This window comes from Quercus robur, chromosome 3 (assembly GCF_932294415.1).
Source record: "Quercus robur chromosome 3, dhQueRobu3.1, whole genome shotgun sequence".
Taxonomy (NCBI): Eukaryota; Viridiplantae; Streptophyta; class Magnoliopsida; order Fagales; family Fagaceae; genus Quercus; species Quercus robur.
Window position 1 is genome coordinate 7,633,874 of NC_065536.1, and position 21,015 is coordinate 7,654,888.

At 39.4% G+C, this 21,015-nt stretch overlaps 1 protein-coding gene and 1 pseudogene across 1 annotated transcript; both read left to right on the forward strand.

Moving 5' to 3' along the window:
* On the forward strand, positions 1–776 carry LOC126719170 (probable pectinesterase/pectinesterase inhibitor 41; annotated as a pseudogene).
* A 2,404-nt stretch (positions 777–3,180) lies between these two features.
* Positions 3,181–5,170, forward strand: LOC126719171 (putative pectinesterase/pectinesterase inhibitor 28). Its single transcript, XM_050421754.1, has 2 exons — positions 3,181–4,213; positions 4,461–5,170. The coding sequence occupies exons 1-2, from the start codon at positions 3,181–3,183 to the stop codon at positions 5,168–5,170; spliced, it is 1,743 nt and encodes a 580-aa protein (XP_050277711.1).
* The last annotated feature ends 15,845 nt before the right edge of the window (positions 5,171–21,015 follow it).

Sequence of the window (21,015 nt, forward strand, 5' to 3'; positions counted from 1 at the left end):
ATGGAAACTGTTGGTGGTGATATAGCCATCTCTCTTCTTCTGAGCAATTTTGTAAGGTAATTTTTGAACAAAAATGTACAGCTTATATGATGATCTATAATTCTATGTATTATAATTTCTTTTGCAACTGCAGATGGTGAAGGATTTGTTGCAATGGACATAACCTTTTGTAACATAGCCGGGTCAATCAAGGAGCAAGTTGTGTCAGTCTGAAATGGGGCCAATTTTGTCCACATCTTATAGCTGTAGTTTTGAAGGCTACCAAGATACATTATATGCCTATTCTCAAAGGCAATTTTATAGAGAATGTGATATTTATGGTACAATTACTTTTATATTTTGGCAGTGCAGAGGTAGTTTTCCAAGATTGCAACATTTATCTACAACTTCCATTGCATGGCCAGTACAATGTGCTATCACTACAAAAGGTAGAACAGACCCACAACAAACTACTGGGACTTCAATACATCATTGTAACATTAGGCTAGCTGAGGACTTAGATGGAACAGAAACATACCTAGGGAGACCATGGAAGGAATATTCAAGAACTGTAATTACATGCATTCTTTTATGGATAGCCTAATCCACCCTTTGGGTTGGCATCCATGGAATGACAGTGACTATGCCCTTAGTGACAATTGACAGAGTTACATGGCCTGGTTACCATATCATAAATTAATGAAGATGCTGCAAATGAGTTTATTGCGTCCAATTTTATACAAGGAGATGAATGGTTGTCTACGACAGGAGTGCCTTACACGGGTGGTTTACAATAAACTTCACATTGTGATCCATCTCCATGTTTATTGCATCTCTCTCTCATAATTAATGTTTCAACATTACGGTGAAATGATTAAGTTTAAACTTTTGGGAAATTAATAATTTACCAATTGATAAGGGTTTTTTCTTTTAAAGTTACTATGAGCAGGGACAAGCTACATGCATGGGTGGGGGGCATGGCCCCACAAAATTTTGAAAATTTTGTTAGCATATATATACATGATGTCAATTAGAAAATTTCAAATCTTAGTCTAAAAAAATAGAAAAATTAAAATAACTAAGAAAAATATTCTTAATTTTCAACTTTGTGCTTTATGGTCCTTATTATTATTATCATTATTTTGAAAGAATTTCAATCTATAGTGTCTGCTCTTGATGATAGTTTTTTGTTATCAGACTAAGAAACCAGTCGGTTTTTGATGTAGGTAGGAATTGAACCCTAGATCTCATTAATTTCATTAAGCAATTTAATTATCAATTAACCACTGTCATCTTATTTAAATGTTAAGTTGCTATCATCTAATTAATTCCATATAAACCGGTTCATACCATGTTGTATACTCTTTAATTAGTCATTGATCTTACCTTGCAACATCTCTATATCAAGTAATTATAGGGAGTGAGTAATCATTTGGGAGTGGTCCCATTAGTATATCTTTGTTAGGTGCGTGATGAAAATGGACACACTGGATTTGTATGTGTCCTCTATGAGTTGAAAGGAGGCTCGGTTTGTTTTGACAATAATGTTTTCTAGAAAATGAGTCATTTTTAAAAAAAAATGCTTTCTATAAAACTATATCATTTTCTTATGTTTAGTAATAACCTTAAATGAGTTGAAAAATAATCTTTTAACTTCTCTTATTTAGTTTACTGTGAGATATAGTTGTTTTCTAAAAAAAATTAGTGAAAAAAAATTTCTAAAAATAAGTCATTTTTTTTTATGTTGACCAAAGATAGTTTTTTTTTTTTTTTTTTTAACTTATTTTTTCTAACGTTACCAAATACTGGAAGACACAAAAAACTATTTTTATACAATGTTTTCCATCGAAACAAATAGAGCATTTTTTACACAATGTTTTCCATATAATTTTTTTTTTTAATAAAAGAATTGTCGTGTTATTAAGTTATGTCTGTATTCGTATCCATGCTTCTTAGGTTATTGGTGAGCTTTTCCTAATGTAGATTTATGTAGCTATATTTTAGTTATTTGAGGTGTTATAAATCTAAAATTATGAGAGAAGCTGAAGCAAAGAGAGAATGTAGGGATTACGTGGTTTAGTCTAGAGAAGTGCTATGTCCATAACATTTTTATAATATTTTCATAACAAATTATAGGAAGTTAGTTGTTATTAGTTCAAATTTGTAGGGGTTGTAAAAATGTTATAAAAATGTTGTGGACATATCATTTCTCTTTAGTCTAATATTGGTTTACGTTTTTGGAGGAAAGTTTTTGATGACTAGATCTTCACTATATTGAATTGTGTTTAACAATATAATGAACCCAATATGAGATATTTATATGAGATTAACCCCTACAAATAGCAACTTGAGCATGCAGAAAAACAAAATATCCTCCAACAAGCACCTAAAGCTACGCAAGTACACCAGCAACTAACCTAAATAAGAATCAAGAATATAAATAGAAACAGGAATTCACTAAAGAAAACACAGGAAACTGTGGTGCCTTTGTAGCTTTACGGCTAGTTTTGGGTACTGATGTATTTAGCTTAGTTTGCTTTTAGCAAAAAATAAAATTTCTCACTCCCTGAAGAGAGAAAAAAGGGAGGAGGTTTCAATTTATATCACATTATTCCGGAAATTGAACAACTGCTATTTGGAATTGGAAGCCTTCTTGGCTGTCATATATATCTTTTACAATTTTTTATTTTTACCATCAAGTTGATATTTGTCACGAGGATCTTGTGGATGTGAAGAAAACCAGCCTTGCTCAATGGCCTAATTTGAGAGGGGTCAGGATTAGCATAGCACTTCCAACATGGCTCCTCCTAATCTCTAGTTTTCACCTTTCATTTTTTAGTAAAAACACAGTAGCAAACATATCTGGATTGCCCTTTGACTCTTCCTTTTCCATCCAAGCCTCATGTTTCTCTGACAGTTTCAACAAACTTTTAATCTGGGGTTCGTTTCTTTTCCATTATAAACCATTCCCTCAACTAACTTCCCAAAACCAAAACTCAGGGGAACAAGGCTAGCAGCTCTACAGACCTTTTTTCCTTGTGCGTTAGTAGCTGCTCTTTCTTGCCTTCTAGGGGGACTTTGTGTACAATTAGAGGGTGGGGAGGAAATAATTAAAGTGGTATCTATTTTGTTTTAATTTTTTTTTTCCACTTCTTTTTGGTACTCCCTTAAGGTATAAAGGAGCTAGCTGCTAAATTCAAAATGTCTAAAGAGAATCATATAAGTAGGAAGAAGAAAATTACTGTTATCAGTTTGTCAGCCATATTCTTGGTGGCCTTGGTTGTAGCCGTGACTGTTGGCGTTAACCTTCATCATAGCTCATCTAGTGATGATGATAAAAGTAGTAATAATTTATCTGCTACAATGAAAGCTATCCAACTCATCTGCCAGCCCACTGATTACAAAGAAGAATGTGTCAAGAGCCTTAGTTCTGAGGCTGGAAATACCACAGATTCAAAAGACCTCATTAAAGCTTCATTTAAGGCGGCAATGGATTACATCAATGAGGCTGCCAACAAATCCAATCTCTTGAAAGAGCTCGAGAAGGACTCGAGAGCCAAGAAGGCTCTTGATAGTTGCAAAGAGCTTATGGACTCCTCCACTGATGAGTTCAAGAACTCTTTCGATCAATTGGGAGATTTTGATGGCACCAAGGTAGACGAACTGCTTAATGATTTGAGGATTTGGCTCAGTGCTGCCATCACATACCAAGAAACTTGCTTAGACGCATTTCAAAACACGACCGGTGATGCTGGAGAGAAAATGAGGGCGGCATTGAAGTCTGCCATGCAAATGAGCAGCAATAGTCTTGCCATTGTCTCTGACTTGTCCAAAGTGCTCTCTAACTTTGATTTCCCTAGCCTTGGTCGTCGTCTTCTTGAACATGACGTGCCTGTTCTTGGCCATGGTGAACTATATCCTGATTGGTTCAATGATAGTCCTGGAAGTCGGAGACTCCTTGCTGCATCTCCAGCCCAGATTAAGCCTGACGTTATTGTAGCCAAGGATGGGAGTGGACGGTTCAAGACCATCAATGAGGCATTGCCTCTGATCCCTAAGAATAGCAACAAGACCTTTGTGATCTACATCAAGGAAGGAGTTTACCAAGAGTATGTAGAGTTAAACAAGTCCATGACTCATGTCATGATGATTGGTGATGGACCTCATAAGACCAGGATTACAGGAAACAGGAACTTTGTTGATGGCATACCCACCTTCAAAACCTGTACAGTTGGTACGTAATACTTCCCAAATTGTCCCTTCTACCATTCGAAAATGATTCTCTCCATTTAAAATAGATTCATTTCATGGTTCAAATTAAATATTAGGAATATTAGATATGTATTTGGTGTAACATTTATTTAGAATTTTAAATGATGTGAAACATTAATTATCTACTTATTTGCTAGCATGTTGTGGCAAATCAATGTATTATGAATGTTTCTATCTTTTCTTGAGACTAAAGGATTCAACTTATGCAGGTGTCTCCGGAGATTACTTCATTGCCAGGAATATTGGAATTGAGAACACTGCTGGTGCTGAGAAACATCAGGCTGTTGCATTGAAGGTTCAATCCGACTTCTCTGCCTTCTACAACTGCTCATTTGATGGGTACCAAGACACGCTTTATGCGCACACCAAGCGCCAATTCTACCGCGATTGCACCATCTCCGGCACAGTTGACTTCGTCTTTGGTGATTCTGCTGCCGTCTTCCAAAAGTGTACTTTCGTGGTCCGCAAGCCAATGGACAACCAGCAATGCATCGTGACGGCACAGGGCAGGAAGGAGAGGCGCCAGCCATCAGCAATAATCCTCGTAGACTCCAAAATTGTTGCAGACCCTGCATTCTACCCCGTTAGATTCCTACGCAAAGCATATCTAGGCCGTCCATGGAAGGAGTTCTCAAGGACCATCATCATGAAAACCCACCTTGATGATCTGATCCAGCCTGAAGGATGGTTACCTTGGTTAGGCAATTTCGGAATCAACACTTGCTTCTACACTGAGTTTCAGAACGTAGGACCTGGTTCAAATACAACACAACGAGTAAAATGGCCTGGAATTAAGACCATCACCAGTCAACATGCATTAGACTTTACACCAGGGAAGTTCTTTGGTGGTGATACTTGGATTAAGACTACCGGAGTGCCTTACCACCCTGGTTTTCTTAACGAAACAGACAAAACCTAGAACAAGTGCAATTTTTGATTGAGTGGAAATCTATAAGAAGATATGTACATTGATTGAATTCTTCCAAGGTATATGAAAAACTTTTATTGCTGGTTTTTTTTTTTAATATGATGCTTCAAGGCCTTCAAGTATTCATATATACAACAAGCTGAACTAGCCAAATTTTCCACTCATGGCACTGTTAATCATGTCAAAAAGTCTCGGAAATTAACTAGTGGATACCTTATAATATTTCTAACCGAAATATCTATCCAGGGTTTAAATCTCCACTTTTCTTTTGTAATTATCAAATTTTTTTTAAAAAAATATTGTTAATCATCTTCACCGTTGGTTTTCACAATAATTTTAATATTGTGTAACTTTTAAAAATAAATATGAAAACACCATTTTTGTCCCTATATTTTGGAATTACAATCAATTTTGTTTCTATATTTTGGTAGTAGTCAATTTGGTCCCTGATATTTTTAACTTGCAATTAATTTAATCTCTACTGTTAACTCACTAACAGAAAAAGTCTACGTGGTAAATGGTGTGCACTATTGTCACATTTAAAGTCCATGTAGCTAGCTACTAGAATAATAATAAAAAATTGAATTGGCATTTAAAAATAATACCTCAGTATCTAAAATTAATTAATTTATCAATTTCCAACAAAAAAGAAAAGAAAAAAAGACATGAACCCAGATCTAAGAGACATGTACTCAGAAGAAGATTTTGAAAGTTCTAAGAAGATTTTGAAAGACATGTACCCAGATCTAAGAGACATGCACTATTGGGGTTTACAAATTAGTTTTTTGGGTTTCATTATGTGGGTAAGTTCTAAAACTTAAGAACTTGATTTAGGGGGGGTTAGATAAAGGAAGAGAAGGTAAAGGAAACAGGAAGAACTTTGTTTAAAATCAATGTTTTTATCTGCTTGGTACAAGTTGTAAATAGTTGTGCTTGTACATTTGGATCTTCTCATTATTCTCTTTTTTCCTTTTTTCTCGTTGGGTTTCTTCTTTAAGTTATTAGTATTGTGTTTTTCTGTCTATGTGTGTGAGATTCAAATATTTTATATCTGATTGTGAGAGAGAGAGGTATGAATATTGAATAGGATTGGCAGAGAGAGAAGGTGAAGCTTGTAGGGGTGGTAGATTAACTTTTATTTTTCCATTCAAGGCATCAAAAACGTTGCGAATCTCAATCTCAATGATTTGATTCGATGGATGTAGCATATAAATTTGTTCACGAGAATTACATAATCAAAGTCCATTACTCTACAATTTATTTCTTCACCCCCGTTTCATTGATTACTTAAATGATTTTGAATTTGATTATCTTTCAGTATTTTCAACGATTTGTGATGTGATAGGGATCGGATCGTTGGCGATGGAGTTTGTTGGACGTTGATTTTCTCTTTTCGTTTATTTAATTGTTGGTGTAGGGACTGAAATTGTATTGATCCCAAAACCGAATTGGGCTCAAACGCTAACGGCCCAAACAATAAATTTGTAGAGCGTGGATAAAAGAACTAAATTTATCCCAGAAGAAAAACGATTAAATTTAACGATTCAAAATGGTTCGACACAAATAAGATTATCAAATTTATTCTCGGAACAAACTAAGTTATTTGTTTCATATGGTTTTCTTCAAGACAAAAATTGTATAAGAGTTCCAATCCCCTTTCTCAGTGCATTCTTACGGGTTATATATTGCTATCTTGCTGTCATCCTTACCACACACGTGTAGGTTAGATTTGGAGGACTCCTTCCTATCCCATCCAGCATCTCCTAGAACCATCAACCAGTAGCTGTAAGGCTACTTGATCACTGTTCAGGCATCATTTCCTCATTAATGCGGCCAGAGAGTTGGTTGAAAGGCATTTAATGCGGATGTAGCAGCTTTTGAAGATATTTGTTTACCTTTCTTTTCTTATCCTTGGTCCAATGTCCCATTTTTAGTTGTGGTGTAACTCTAAAGTAAGTCTGTGATGGTATGGCACTCAGATTTACCTCGGACACATGTTGGCGAGAAGACTTTTGTCCTTAGACGCTTATTGGACCCATCTCACATTGTCTCTAATCCTCTCTTAACTTTATTCTCCTCATAGTCTTATCTGGGCCTCCTCGGACGGTCTAACGTCCTCGGATAGGGTCATAGGCCCAGTTAATAATGTTTTTAACAATACTTCCCAATTAACTGGCCTCACAGTTGGTATTCACGATTTGGTTTCTCAAAAAGTGTAAGAAACTTTCGAAATCTTTGTCTGGGTTCATTTTTTTTTGGTTTTCAATTCTTTTTCTTTTATTTTAAATTGTTTGAAATTGATAAATTACTTAATTTTAGATGCTGACTTATCATTTTTAAATGCTAAGAAATTTTTTTTACTATTGATAGAGAAGCGGAAAATAATCCATCTCCAGCTCGTCCAAATGGTTCGTCCAGAGCCTATAGCGCAGGTTGATCCAAGAGTCAATCCAGAAGAAGGAGAAACGTCCATTAAACAATAGCGTCACTCTATAAGTTAAGTCTCCCATGGATGACATGATCGTCCATGAAGGTCGTCCATGAGCAGCCATCAGATATCCTTGGACAACCAAACAGTCCTACACCGGATGGACGAAAGCGCAACACTTGAATAAGTTAACTCCCACTGGCGGTTATAGTTTTTATATCCGTTGAGGCAGTTAACTTCGGCGTTGTTGGATTCCACAAAACCTGGGGAGATTATTGGACAAATAACCGCCCCAGGCTCCCTATATAAGGGATCGGTCTGAACCCGACAGAGATAAGATTTTCTCTCAGACAAATTTCCAAAACACTTGGAACTTCATTCTCAACGAGTCTAACTTCTCCATCGGAGGGGGTTCGACCGGTCATCTCCGGTCTCCTCTTTGATCGCGTTTTCTTCCTTGCAGGCCATCAACCATTTGAACAGCCCACCGAAGCCAGGCCATTCCACCTTACTGATTCGGAGCACTATCAGTTGGCGCCGTCTGTGGGAAGCGAAGGTTGTTTTGCGACTTTCTTTTCCGTGACAAAAGGGTTAGGATGGTCAGGACCAGGTCGAGGGCTACTAGCCCTGGCCGTCAGGGAAGCAGAGGCGCTTCAAGTGATCCTCAGCGTGATCGCCAATCTGCACCAGCCATGCAGACGTCATCCGTGCAGAATATGCAATCCATGGCGGCTGCAATGGCGGAATTGACTCGCCAAAACCAGGAGTTAAGGATGGAGATCACTCAGAGGAGACAGACACGTGAGGAACATGCAGGGCAAACGCAAGGCCATGGTGACACACAGAATACTGAGATTGGAAGTCAGTTTAGAGGCACTACTTCACGGATAGTGCCACACTTGAAAGAGGAGATGGACCAAATGAAAAAAGTCATGGAGGAGATGAAGGAGAACATGAGGAGAACAAATCCTATAGAGGATTTGGTCCACAGGACTGACTCTCCTTTTACGGCTGCCATCAATGGCCACCCTCTGCCATCAAAGTTCAAACTACCTTCCCTGGACTCGTATGATGGGACGCGTGACCCCTTCGATCACATTGCAACATTCAAAACAACAATGCACCTTCAAGGGGTCCCTGATGAAATCATGTGTCGAGCCTTCCCTACTACCCTTAAGGCCCGGCACGAGTTTGGTTCAGTAAAATCCCCCCAAGTTCCGTAAGTTCTTTCGAAGAGTTAAGTAAATTGTTTGTTAACAATTTCATCGGGGGACAGAGGCACAAGCGCTCTTCGTCCAGCTTACTGACCATAGAACAAGGGGAGAACGAAAGCCTGCGGTCATTCATCACTCGCTTCAACAAAGAAGCCCTTAGTGTGGACGAGGTGGACGACAAGCTTCTATTGGCAGCCTTCCACAATGGGATTAATTCAGATTTGTTTATCCACAAGCTATATGAGAAGGAGCCCCAAACCATGGCCGAGCTCGTCCATTCGGCTCAGAACTTCATGAATGCAGAGGATGCGATCATAGCCAAGAAGAGGAAAAGAGCTGAGAGGATGGAAGTGCACCCAGCTCGACACTCAGAACAAGCCCCTCGTCCAAAGAAGGGACGGACGGAAGATAGGAAGGAACGAGATAACAGGAAGACAGGTCCCTTGGGAAGAAGCCAGAACTATACGCCCCTAAATACTCCACTTAATCAGGTGCTCATGCAAATCAAAGACGATCCTTCTTTGAAATGGCCAGAGAAGATGAAAGGGGATCCTAACAAGCGCAATAAGAACAAATATTGTCGCTTTCACAGGGACCATGGGCATGACACGGATGAGTGTTATGACCTAAAACAGCAAATTGAGAACCTAATCAGACAAGGAAAGTTGAAGCACTTCGTTGGAAGGGATCGTACAGATGAGAAGCTGAAAGGCAAAATGGAAGAATCATCCCGGCCCCCACTAGGAGAGATAAGGATTATCGTTGGAGGGAACTCGATGAGGCAATCTTCCAAGTCGAAGAAGACGTATCTTAAAGCGGTACAAAACGTCCAGCTCTCTGGACGATCACCAAGGACGAGATCAATGGACGAGCCAACCATTTCCTTCACCGACAAAGATGCTGAGAGGATCCATCACCCGCATGATGATGCGATCGTCATTACACTGCTCATTGCAGATTATACAACCAGGAGAGTGTTAGTTGACAATGGAAGTTCAGCAGACATATTATACTACCCCGCCTTCCAACAAATGAGGCTTGGACGAGATCAACTTCGTCCAGTATGCTCGCCACTGATAGGATTTGGAGGAATGAAGGTACAGCCCGTGGGTACCATTACATTACCAGTTGTGGTAAGGTCATACCCGCAACAGGTAACCAAGGAAGTCAATTTCCTTGTGGTAGATTGTGCATCTTCATACAACGCCATTATTGGAAGACCCACTCTTAATAGTTGGAAGGCGATAACTTCGACTTACCATCTATCAGTCAAATTCCCTATGGAGTACGGGATAGGACAAGCACAAGGAGATCAGTTGGCAGCTAGAGAATGCTACTTAGCCATGATGGCTTTGGACGAACAGGTGCAGACAATGAGCATCGAGGAAAGAAGAGTTATTGCAGAGCCCACGGAAGTGTTGGAAGATGTTCTTTTGCAAGAAGATGATCCTGAGAAATTTACCAGAATTGGAACATGTATGAAGGAGAAGGCAAGGGAAGACCTTATCCAGTTCCTGAGAAAAAGTATCGACGTTTTTGCATGGAGTCATGACGACATGCCAAGAATCGACCCAAGTGTGATCACTCATCGGTTGAATGTATACCCCTTTTTTAAGCCCATCCGTCAGAAGAAGAGGGTATTCGCTCCCTAGAGGGACAAGGCAATCAAGGAAGAGGTTCAAAAACTGACCACGGCAAAGTTCATTAAGGAAGTCTATTACCCGGATTGGTTAGCCAATGTGGTGATGGTGAAGAAAGCTAATGGAAAGTGGAGAATGTGCGTAGACTTCACTGACTTGAACAAAGCATGTCCCAAGGATAGTTATCCTCTGCCACGCATTGATCAATTGGTGGACTCTACTGCTGGCCATCAGTTGCTGAGCTTCATGGATGCCTTCTCAGGATATAATCAGATCAAGATGGATGAAGCTGATCAGGAAAAGACTTCCTTCATTACCAGCCAAGGCTTGTTTTGCTACAAAGTGATGCCCTTCGGCTTGAAGAACGCAGGGGCAACTTATCAAAGGTTGGTGAATCACATGTTTCGTCCACAAATAGGACGGAATGTGGAGGTTTATGTCGACGACATGCTTGTGAAGAGCATAGACGAGGGAAGCCATCTAGACGACCTACAGGAAACCTTTGAAACACTTCGGCGATATAAGATGAAGTTGAACCCAAGCAAGTGTGCATTCGGAGTATCGTCAGGAAAGTTTCTGGGGTTCATGGTCTCGCAAAGAGGAATTGAGGCAAATCCGGACAAGATCCAGGCTATATTGAACATGGAGCCACCGAAGAGTATCAAGGAAGTCCAATCCCTCACAGGACGAGTTGCCGCTTTGAACAGGTTTGTTTCGAAAGCCACAGATAAGTGTTTACCTTTCTTTAAAGTCCTCAGGAAGGCATTTGAGTGGACGGACGAATGCCAAAGGGCCTTCCAAGACCTGAAGAACTACCTCACAACTGCCCCATTATTAAGTCCATCCGTGCAAGGAGAAAAACTGTACCTATACTTAGCGGTGTCCCCACACGCCGAAAGTTCAGCTTTAATCAGAGAAGAGGGGAAAATACAAAAACCGGTGTACTACACTAGCCGGGCACTCAGAGGAGCGGAGGGAAGATATCCGCTCATGGAGAAATTGGCTTTTGCACTGATAACAGCCTTTAGGAAGTTAAGACATTACTTCCAAGTTCATATCATCAATGTCATGACGGACCACCCGCTTAAGAAGGCAATGAACAAGCTGGAAGCCGCAGGACGACTGATTCAGTGGGCAGTTGAACTTAGTGAATTCGACATTCGGTACCAACCGAGAAATGCAATAAAGGCTCAAGCTCTAGCAGATTTCATCGCAGAGTTCACCCCAAGTTACGAAGACCTGGGGGAAGGAGAGTACAACAAATGGGTCATCCATGTAGATGGATCGTCTACATTATACGCTGGAGGAATAGGAGTTGTCTTGCAGTCGCCAGAAGGGGACAAATTGAAATACAAGGTCCGTCTGCAATACCAGACTACTAACAATGAAGCGGAGTATGAAGCCCTTTTGAAAGGATTGGAACTGGCTAAATCCGTAGAAGCAGACTCAATACTTGTCCTGGGAGACTCTCAATTGGTCATAGGCCAAGTCAATGGCACATGTGAAGCCAAGGAAGACAGAATGAAGAAATATTTAAAGAAGGTAGTACGCCTTGTGAAGAAATTCAAAAAAGCAGATTTTGTTCAAATCCCAAGGGAAGAGAATGTGGAAGCAGATACTCTGGCGAAGGAAGCATCTGCGAATGAGGCGATGGATGAAATGGATGATGTACACTACATGCCAAGTATAGACCTTCCAGAATTGATGCAGATAGGGGGAGAAGGAAATTGGATGACCCCAATAGTATCATACTTAAAGGATGGAAGTCTTCCAGAAGAGAGGGACGAAGCTAGGAAGCTCAGGGTCAAGTCAGCCAGGTATGTGCTTATGGACGAAGTGTTGTATAAGAGAGGTTTTTCCCAGCCTCTCCTAAGGTGTTTGGCTCCGGACGAGGCAAATTACATGTTGAGGGAGGTTCACGAAGGAGCATGTGGGAACCATTCGGGAGCCAGATCACTCGTTCATAAAGTCATCCGTAGCGGATTCTATTGGCCAACCATCCAAGCTGATGCTAAAGCATATGTCAAAGTATGTGATCAATGTCAACGCTTTAGCAACATTCCCAGACAGCCAGCAGAATATCTCACGCCAATGATGGCCCCTTGGCCTTTCGCACAATGGAGACTAGATATTTTGGGGCCCTTTCCGACTGGAACTCGGCAAATGAAGTTTCTGGTGGTGGGAATAGATTACTTCACAAAATGGGTGGAAGCCGAACCCTTAGCCAAAATTACGCAGCAGAATGTCAAGAACTTCGTCTGGAAGAACATTGTATGCAGATTCGGAGTACCTAGAGTACTAGTGTCTGACAATGGACGACAGTTTGACAACACACCCTTCAGGGAATTTTGTGAACAACTTGGAATGAAGAACCATTACTCCTCGCCCTCCCACCCACAGGCCAATGGCCAGGCAGAAGTAGCGAACCAATCCTTGCTGAAGATCATCAAGACTCGGCTCGAAGGGGCAAAGGGGATATGGCCGGATGAATTACCAGGTGTTTTATGGGCTTATAGAACGACAGCGAGAACTCCAACAGGAGAAACTCCTTTTAAACTAGCCTACGGAAGCGAGGCAGTTATACCAGCAGAAGTACACATGACAAGCCACAGGGTGAGGAAGTATCAAACTGAGGAAAACGAGGAACAGCTCCGTCTTAACCTTGACCTTATGGACGAGGTCAGGATGGATGCAGAACAAAGGACAGCAAGGTACAAAAATCTCATGGCAAGACAATATGATGCTATGGTGAAGCCTAGGCGTTTCAACATCGGAGATCTCGTCTTGAAGAGGGTTACCCTGGCAACAAGAAACCCGGCCTATGGGAAACTTGGCCCAAATTGGGAAGGACCTTATAGGATTATCAACTGCAAAAGGCAAGGATCCTACTATTTGGAAGCTTTGGATGGGCGGAGGCTGGAACACCCTTGGAATGTTGAGCACCTCAGGAAGTACCATCAATAAGTGCTGACTCTTCACCAGTGTCCTTGGACGAGATGTATGGACGAGAAGAAGTGTACTACTGTCAAGTGTTTTTAAGTATTTTAATAATCCCCTAGAAAGTGCATTAGTGTTTTCACTCTTGTGCTATTCATGGATGAGTTGGTTTGTATTTTTAATTCAATAAGGCACTAGCTAATGAGCATGTGCCATGCCTGTGGACGAATGTTTACATAAGTTTGGATTTTCAAATATATATATATATATATATATATTGTTTTCAAATATATTACTGGAATCCTTATATGTTCATTCAGATTGATCTACAAAAAGAAAGTAAGCATGGACGAATAAAATCCTTGGACGCAAGGATATATCGTCCACAAGTCTCCAAAGGAAAAATGAAAAGGTACGTCCGTCCAGAATATGGGACGAGGTGAAACCCAAGCTAAAAATAAAGCTAAGGTCCATCCGTCCAGAACATAGGACGAGATGAAACCAAAGCTAAAAATAAAGCTAAGGTCCATCCGTCCAGAACATAGGACGAGATGAAACCAAAGCTAAAGATAAAGCAAAGGTTCATCCGTCCAGAACATAGGACGAGATGATAACTAAGTTAAGGGCATACTCGTCTAGACCTCAAGACTAGATGAATTCCCAGAAGTGTTTGTTCGAGACATGGACGAGCAAAGACTTCAAAACTAGCTTAACAATCCATTACATTGGACGAGAAATCGCTAAAAAGTCTAATCGTCAAGGACGACAAAAATGATCGTCCATAATTTTGGAATGACAAAAAATCTAACCAAAAGGAATCAATTTACTTTATCTTGGTGATGTAATAAAATTCACCCCCATGCCCAAGACGAGGTGAACTGAATTCCTAGATGGACGAACCACACTTCTGATATGAAAATAAAAATTCATACATAAAGCTGAAAACGTATATATTCAAACACAATGGAAGTAAAAATAGAAGTATTCATTTCTTTCATGAAATTCAAAGGGTGGACGACCAACGTCCAAAAACCCCTTTAGTTTTGAATGTATATAAAACTCGTCCATAATCCTGGACGAGATGATTGTACTTGCATGAGCTTTAAAAAAAAAAAAAAAAAAAAAAGAAGTAAAAAGCCCAAAACAACGGGCACTTCCATGAAAAGACAAATGAAAGTAAATTTTCAAAAAAATAGATTTCACTTGGGCAAGCTCGCCTTGGGGTCGTCCTGAGTAACTTCAGTGTTAGCATCGTCCATGATGTTGACGTCCTCGGAACTCGTCTGCAACATGGAACTCTCTGTAGCAAGAGGAAGCTTGAAGGAGTTGAAGTCCAAATCAGGATATGCGTCTTTGGCATCAGCACGGAAGTCTTCATAACCAGCTGCATAATGACTGTCTAGACGATTCTTATACTCGTCAGACTTCTTAAAAGCAGCAATTGCTTCTTCACGTGCCTTCTCCAAGGACGAGGTAAGCTCTGCAACTTGTCCTTCTAGATGGACGATGCGGGTATCCTTCTCTAAGTTGTCAGCTTTGAGCTCCTCAACATCGTTCTTCAGCTTCGTCTCGCTTCCCAACAGACGATTAAAGTCCTCGGTCAACCTAATGACCTCCCCCTTCTTAGATAAGACCTCATGGCTTAGCTCCTTAGCCTTATCCTTGGCTGTCTTGGCCTCTGTAGCAAGCTCCTTGGCCTGGCAAGTCGCTGTATAAAACTTTGACATGGCCTGCATTTGGACGAAAAGGAGTTAGACATTTCATTCAAAATTAAATGTTTACACACAAGGACGAGGAAGAAACTTACCTTGAAAAGGTCATGGATGCCAGAACGCTCAAACTCCTTCACTGACATGTTGTAACATTCGTTAACTTCATGTTCAGTGACGATCCCTTTGAACGTCCTCCATGCATAACCCTCGTCCAAAACCAAATTAGAGGGACGATCAGAGGACTCAGACGAGCCAGGCTTGTGAGAAGTTTTGGGAGCAGGGGGAGGATCAGACTGGACAGGATGAACTATTTGGACGGGCTCCACGTCCACAGGTTCATCCAAGTTCACTGTTGGTGGTACGAACTTAGGAACCTTGGGAAGGGAAGTCTTACTTGGCTTTTGCTTCTTGTGGCCACGACGACTGGGAAGGTCGTCCAGGTCCACATTGCTTGAGATTGGCTTGGACTTCCTCTTCCCAGCCTGGACGGAAGCCACTTTGGGAGTTGGGGCAGCAACATCCTCGTCCCCGCTAGCCATTGTTTTCTCTTTGTTTTCCCTCATCGTACTTATCCCTATGACGAGAAAAATTACTCAGAAAAATTAAAAAATAAAAAGAAAGGAAACTGAAATAATAGAATGTAATGGACGACACTTACTTCGACGAGTGACCTCCTCGTGACTTAGGTTCTCAGCAGTAGGAACTGGACCAAGTCCCCAAGTTGCTAGACGACTGAGGGTAACTAAGTCGTGGAAAGTCCTTCCTGAAAAGGTGCGTACCGCTTCTATACGATCCAAGGAGAACTTATCCAAGTGTGGACGAACAACAGCTGTATCACCAATAGAAAGGGTTAGACGAGTGACAGATAACATTTTTAAAAAAAAAAAAAAAAAAAGACAAACAGAATAAAATAGAAAGAAAAACATACCCTCAGGACGAAGGTGACCTAGAGGGCTGGTAAAAGGTGGGAAGATGGGATTACCCACATCAGCTGGGTCCCCAGCCCAATTTCCAGAAATAATAAAATATTCTTTTTTCCAAAACCGGTCAGACGAACTACGGCCCTTTATTAAACTGTAATATGAACCCCTGGACGAGAACTGGTAAAAGCCAGCAGATTTTTTGATCTCTGAGGGCTTATAACAGTAAAGGAACTCGTCCACTGTAATTGGACGGTCCCCTTCCAATGCCTCACGCCATAATACTTGCATGGCTACAATCGTCCTCCAACCATTGGGATTGAGCTGGTTAGGCCCAATACCCAACCTTTGGAAGAGTTCTCTGCAGAAAGAGTTTAGGGGAAACCTAAGGCCAGCTAAAAGATAAGAAGCATATACCCCTAAGCCAGAGGAAGGGGTACAACACCACTCTCCAACCTTGGGTAGACGAGGGTTAAGCTCTTTAGGGATCTGATATCTATCTACAAGAGTTTTTAACTTAGCACCGTCTAAGGTGGATGCTACCTCTGGGGCACAGCTATAGATTACATCTTCTTCGTCCTCTTCCTCGTCTTGAGGAGGACTAGATGGCTGTCTGGACGAACTAGCCTTTGATCCAGAAGCTGCCCTACGTCGTTGTTCCTGAAACTCCTCTAAAGGAATGCCAGGAACCCCAGACGAGTAATGCTCGTCTGAGGAATCACTACAGGATGAGCTACTTACACTACCCTCACTCTCAGAGCCGTCCAGGTAGTCGTCTATCTCTCTCTCTAAACTAGAAGATGAGGACATGTTTGGAATGTAGAAGACTTAAAATGAGAGCCTAAAAAAAAAAGAGAAGAAAAAGAAAAGAAAAGAGGAAATACCTGATGAAACTAGGACGAGAGCTAGACGAGAATCTTGGACGAATTGGCAGAAGAGAGAATGAGTAAAAAAGTGAGGGGCACGAAAGAGAATGTACTATTTATAGGCCCCAGCAACAGGGTCAACGAAACGACGTTCGCCACTCAGAGATAGACACGTGGCGATTCTTTTGGGAAACGAGATCGACACGACTGGCCAACCAACAGTTTCGCGACACGTGGCGTACGAAAAAGTGAAATTTGGCCAAAATCACAACGATGTCCTGGACGACCCTTTGAACAAAGGGGCAACTGATAGAGAAGCGGAAAATAATCCATCTCCAGCTCGTCCAAATGGTTCGTCCAGAGCCTATAGCGCAGGTTGATCCAAGAGTCAACCCAGAAGAAGGAGAAACGTCCATTAAACAATAGCGCCACTCTATAAGTTAAGTCTCCCATGGATGACATGATCGTCCATGAAGGTCGTCCATGAGCAGCCATCAGATATCCTTGGACGACCAAACAGTCCTACACCGGATGGACGAAAGCGCAACACTTGAATAAGTTAACTCCCACTGGCGGTTATAGTTTTTATATCCGTTGAGGCAGTTAACTCCGGCGTTGTTGGATTCCACAAAACCTGGGGAGGTTATTGGACAAATAACCGCCCTAGGCTCCCTATATAAGGGACCGGTCTGAACCCGACAGAGGTAAGATTTTCTCTCAGACAAATTTCCAAAACACTTGGAACTTCATTCTCAACGAGTCTAACTTCTCCATCGGAGGGGGTTCGACCGGTCATCTCCGGTCTCCTCTTTGATCGCGTTTTCTTCCTTGCAGGCCATCAACCATTTGAACAGCCCACCGAAGCCAGGCCATTCCACCTTACTGATTCGGAGCACTATCAACTATTATTCTAGTAGCCATGTAGGCTTCAAGTGTGCCAACAGTGCACACCGTTTGTCACAAACTTTTTCCGTTAATGAGTTAACAATAGGGACCAAATTAATTGCAAGTTGAAAATATCATGGACCAAATTGACTACTATCAAAATGTAGGGACCAAATTGACTGTGATCCCAAAATGTAAGGACTAAAATGGTATTTTCGCCAAAAATAAATTGGTCAATTGGTCTAGTCGTTATAGAGACAAGCTAGTTTTTGTTTTCTCAAATTTTTTTTTTTTGGGTTCTTTTTTTGTAAAATTTGTATTTATTAAAGTTTGGATCATTCATGTCTTTGAAGATTTCAATGGTTGCATCAACTTTTTTTTATTCACTTTGGTAGATAATTTTGTAATTTATATAGAAAATGAAAATTCTAATCAATTCATCACAATGAAAATGGTGAAAAATGAATTTTATTCTATGAAAGATCATCACCAAGTATAATTTGTATAGAAGATACTAAATTATTATTATTATTTTTTTTTTATTATATATTTTTTTACATGTCTAATATCAAATTACTAGTCTAATTTGTATACTATTGGAGTTCAAATGATTACAATACAAATTCCTAATGTATCCAACACTTCATTAAAATAAAGGAAATGTTTATAATGGCAATTTTGTTGTCATAAAAATAATAATGATATTTTAGGAAATATACTTGAAGGCCTATCTTGACATTTGGATAAAAGAATTCGTCACATCACGTCCCCACTTTATCATTCATTTTGGAGAGAAATTATACAGTCCTCATGGTGGACCATGTTACTTATGCACTATTCCATTAAAAGACTTCCACATGTTTAAAATTGCTGAGTCAATAGTTAGTTTTTGGTTAAATTTCTTTTTCCTAATTCAGCAATTTTAAACATATGAGATTCTTTTAGTGGAATAGTGGACAAATAACTTGGTCTACCATGGCTTATAATTTCAACTATGCCTTATAATTTCTCTATTCTCAGAGGAGAAAACTTGCGGAGATGGTATGGGATGAAATTGTCATCCTATCCTTGTCATGGTTATGATTAATATTATAAATTCAAATATATATATATATATATATATATATTTATATCTCCAATGTCATATCATATAAAATGTTAAATGAAATAACACTTTGCATTAAATGAAATAACACTTTGCATAGTATTATGTAGGAACCATAAAGTCTTAACCATTAGGTGGGCATTTTCTCATATTCTTAGCCTCATATTTCCTTATAGATCAAACCAATATTCAAGCGTCTAGGTCAAGAGCTTTGTAGCTCAAGTAATGTTTTTAACAAAGACATTCTTGGTTCATCAAATCCTCCTCCTCAATTGTTATAATTATCTAATTTTAATAATTAAAAAAAAAGTGTCTAGCTTAATGTTATGACCTTCCAAAGTTGAGATGACATAAAAATTATTAACCTAGTAGTTATCTTCCTTATCATTATTTCTAGCAACCATAACAATTACATCTTTCTTCACAAGATAAACTCATTCGCTTTTTGAAATTAAAATATAAATATCAGCAAGAGATTTGTACTTCAATTAGCACATTTTAGTATTTTCAATAGAGATGTCTAAGATTTAAAACTTTCATTTTCCATTGTAACTATTGAACTTAAAAAAAAAAAAACAAAAAACGAGTAAAATATCAGCATTATGACCTGTTAGGGAGGAATATTTTTAAACACTTTGAAGACAATATTTTTCTCTAAAATTAAAATGAAAAATAATTATAAAAAAATCCCTATTTATACCAATAACTTTAAACCCAATGAATTTTTTTTTTTTTTTTTTAAGTGTTACTTTGAAGTCTTACAAATTTCATCATCATTTAGTTAAAAATTGATATAAACATTTGCAATGATATTAAATTTAAATATAGTATCTAACAAAAATATATAGGGTTGTTAATGGGCCGGGTTTGATGATCAGTTTTTTTTTTTTTTTTTTTTTCATTAAAAAAAAAATGTTACTTTGAAGTCTTACAAATTTCATCATCATTTATCTAAAAATTGATATAAACATGTGCAATGATATTAAATATAAGTATAGTATCTAACAAAAACACATAGGGGTGTTAACGAGCCGAGTTTGATTAAATTGAGGGTCTAACATCATCCCTTTGTGTTTGAATTTTGCACCCACCACTAACCAAATAGGATTTGGATTTTCAATCAATCTTCCATTTTGAATTGGAAATTGAATTGAATGGATTCTAAAGTTGAGTAAGGCACAACAATGATGACAAGATGAGGATCTTGTGGATGTTAAGAGTGGCAAGAAAAATATAGTACAACAAAGAATAAGAATGGTCACAATAAGGGGCAAGGTGGGTGGGTGAGCAACAATGAGGGCTAGGTGATAGTGGATAAGGCACATCGATTGATAACAAAGGTCCAAGTGTGAGAATTATAGGAAATTGTTAGGAACTCGGTGGTTCCTAATGGGGATGGATAGGAATTATAAGGGAATTGGTAGAAAATTGACTTAATTTGAGGTAGTCACCCTTCATAGAAAAATATTGAGAGAGAGAGAGAGAGAGAGAGAGAGAGAGAGAGAGAGAGAGAGAGAGAGAGAGAAAGAGAGAGAGAGAGAGGAAATGCACTAAGCAATGAGTTGATTTATTTGTCAATGATGGAAATGTGATTACAAGTAGGTATTTATAGCACCATAAAACTATTTTATTGGCCCAAATGGCCTAATCCTAACGGTCATATTATTCCCTTTGTGCATTAATAATTTCAACATGTGTTAAATGCGATTAACATGCTTGGAATTGTAACTAACTAACCAACTAACTAATTAAATGCAACATTACAACAATTATTATCTATATACCTATAAGTGTTCGTAACATAAATCAATTTGATCGATGCATAATTAGGGATTTTTGCCTTCAAGATTTACCATCAACTAGAGGATTGTCCATACATCTTAAAAATCAACCCACCTTTTTCACCCATTTAGTATTGTCTGATTTCAACCCTTGTGGCTATCAAGAGGGGGGGGGGGGGGGGGTTAAAAGTTTCAAAATGTGACTTTGACAAGTTGAGTGTCAAGTTTCCCACATAAGGAATTCAACACACACAACCCACCCAACAAAGAACTAGAAGGGACACCCATTTCCTATAAAGGAAACTAAGATCTAGACAACACCACTCAAATCTAGACGGAGATCTAGAG

What these genes read in the sequence shown, in the direction of transcription:
- LOC126719171 (XM_050421754.1), top strand. Translation starts at nt 3,181, where the DNA reads ATGTCTAAAGAGAATCATATAAGTAGGAAGAAGAAAATTACTGTTATC. An exon ending in CTTCAAAACCTGTACAGTTG is followed by an intron (nt 4,214 to 4,460) that starts GTACGTAATACT and finishes CAACTTATGCAG; the next exon opens with GTGTCTCCGGAGATTACTTC.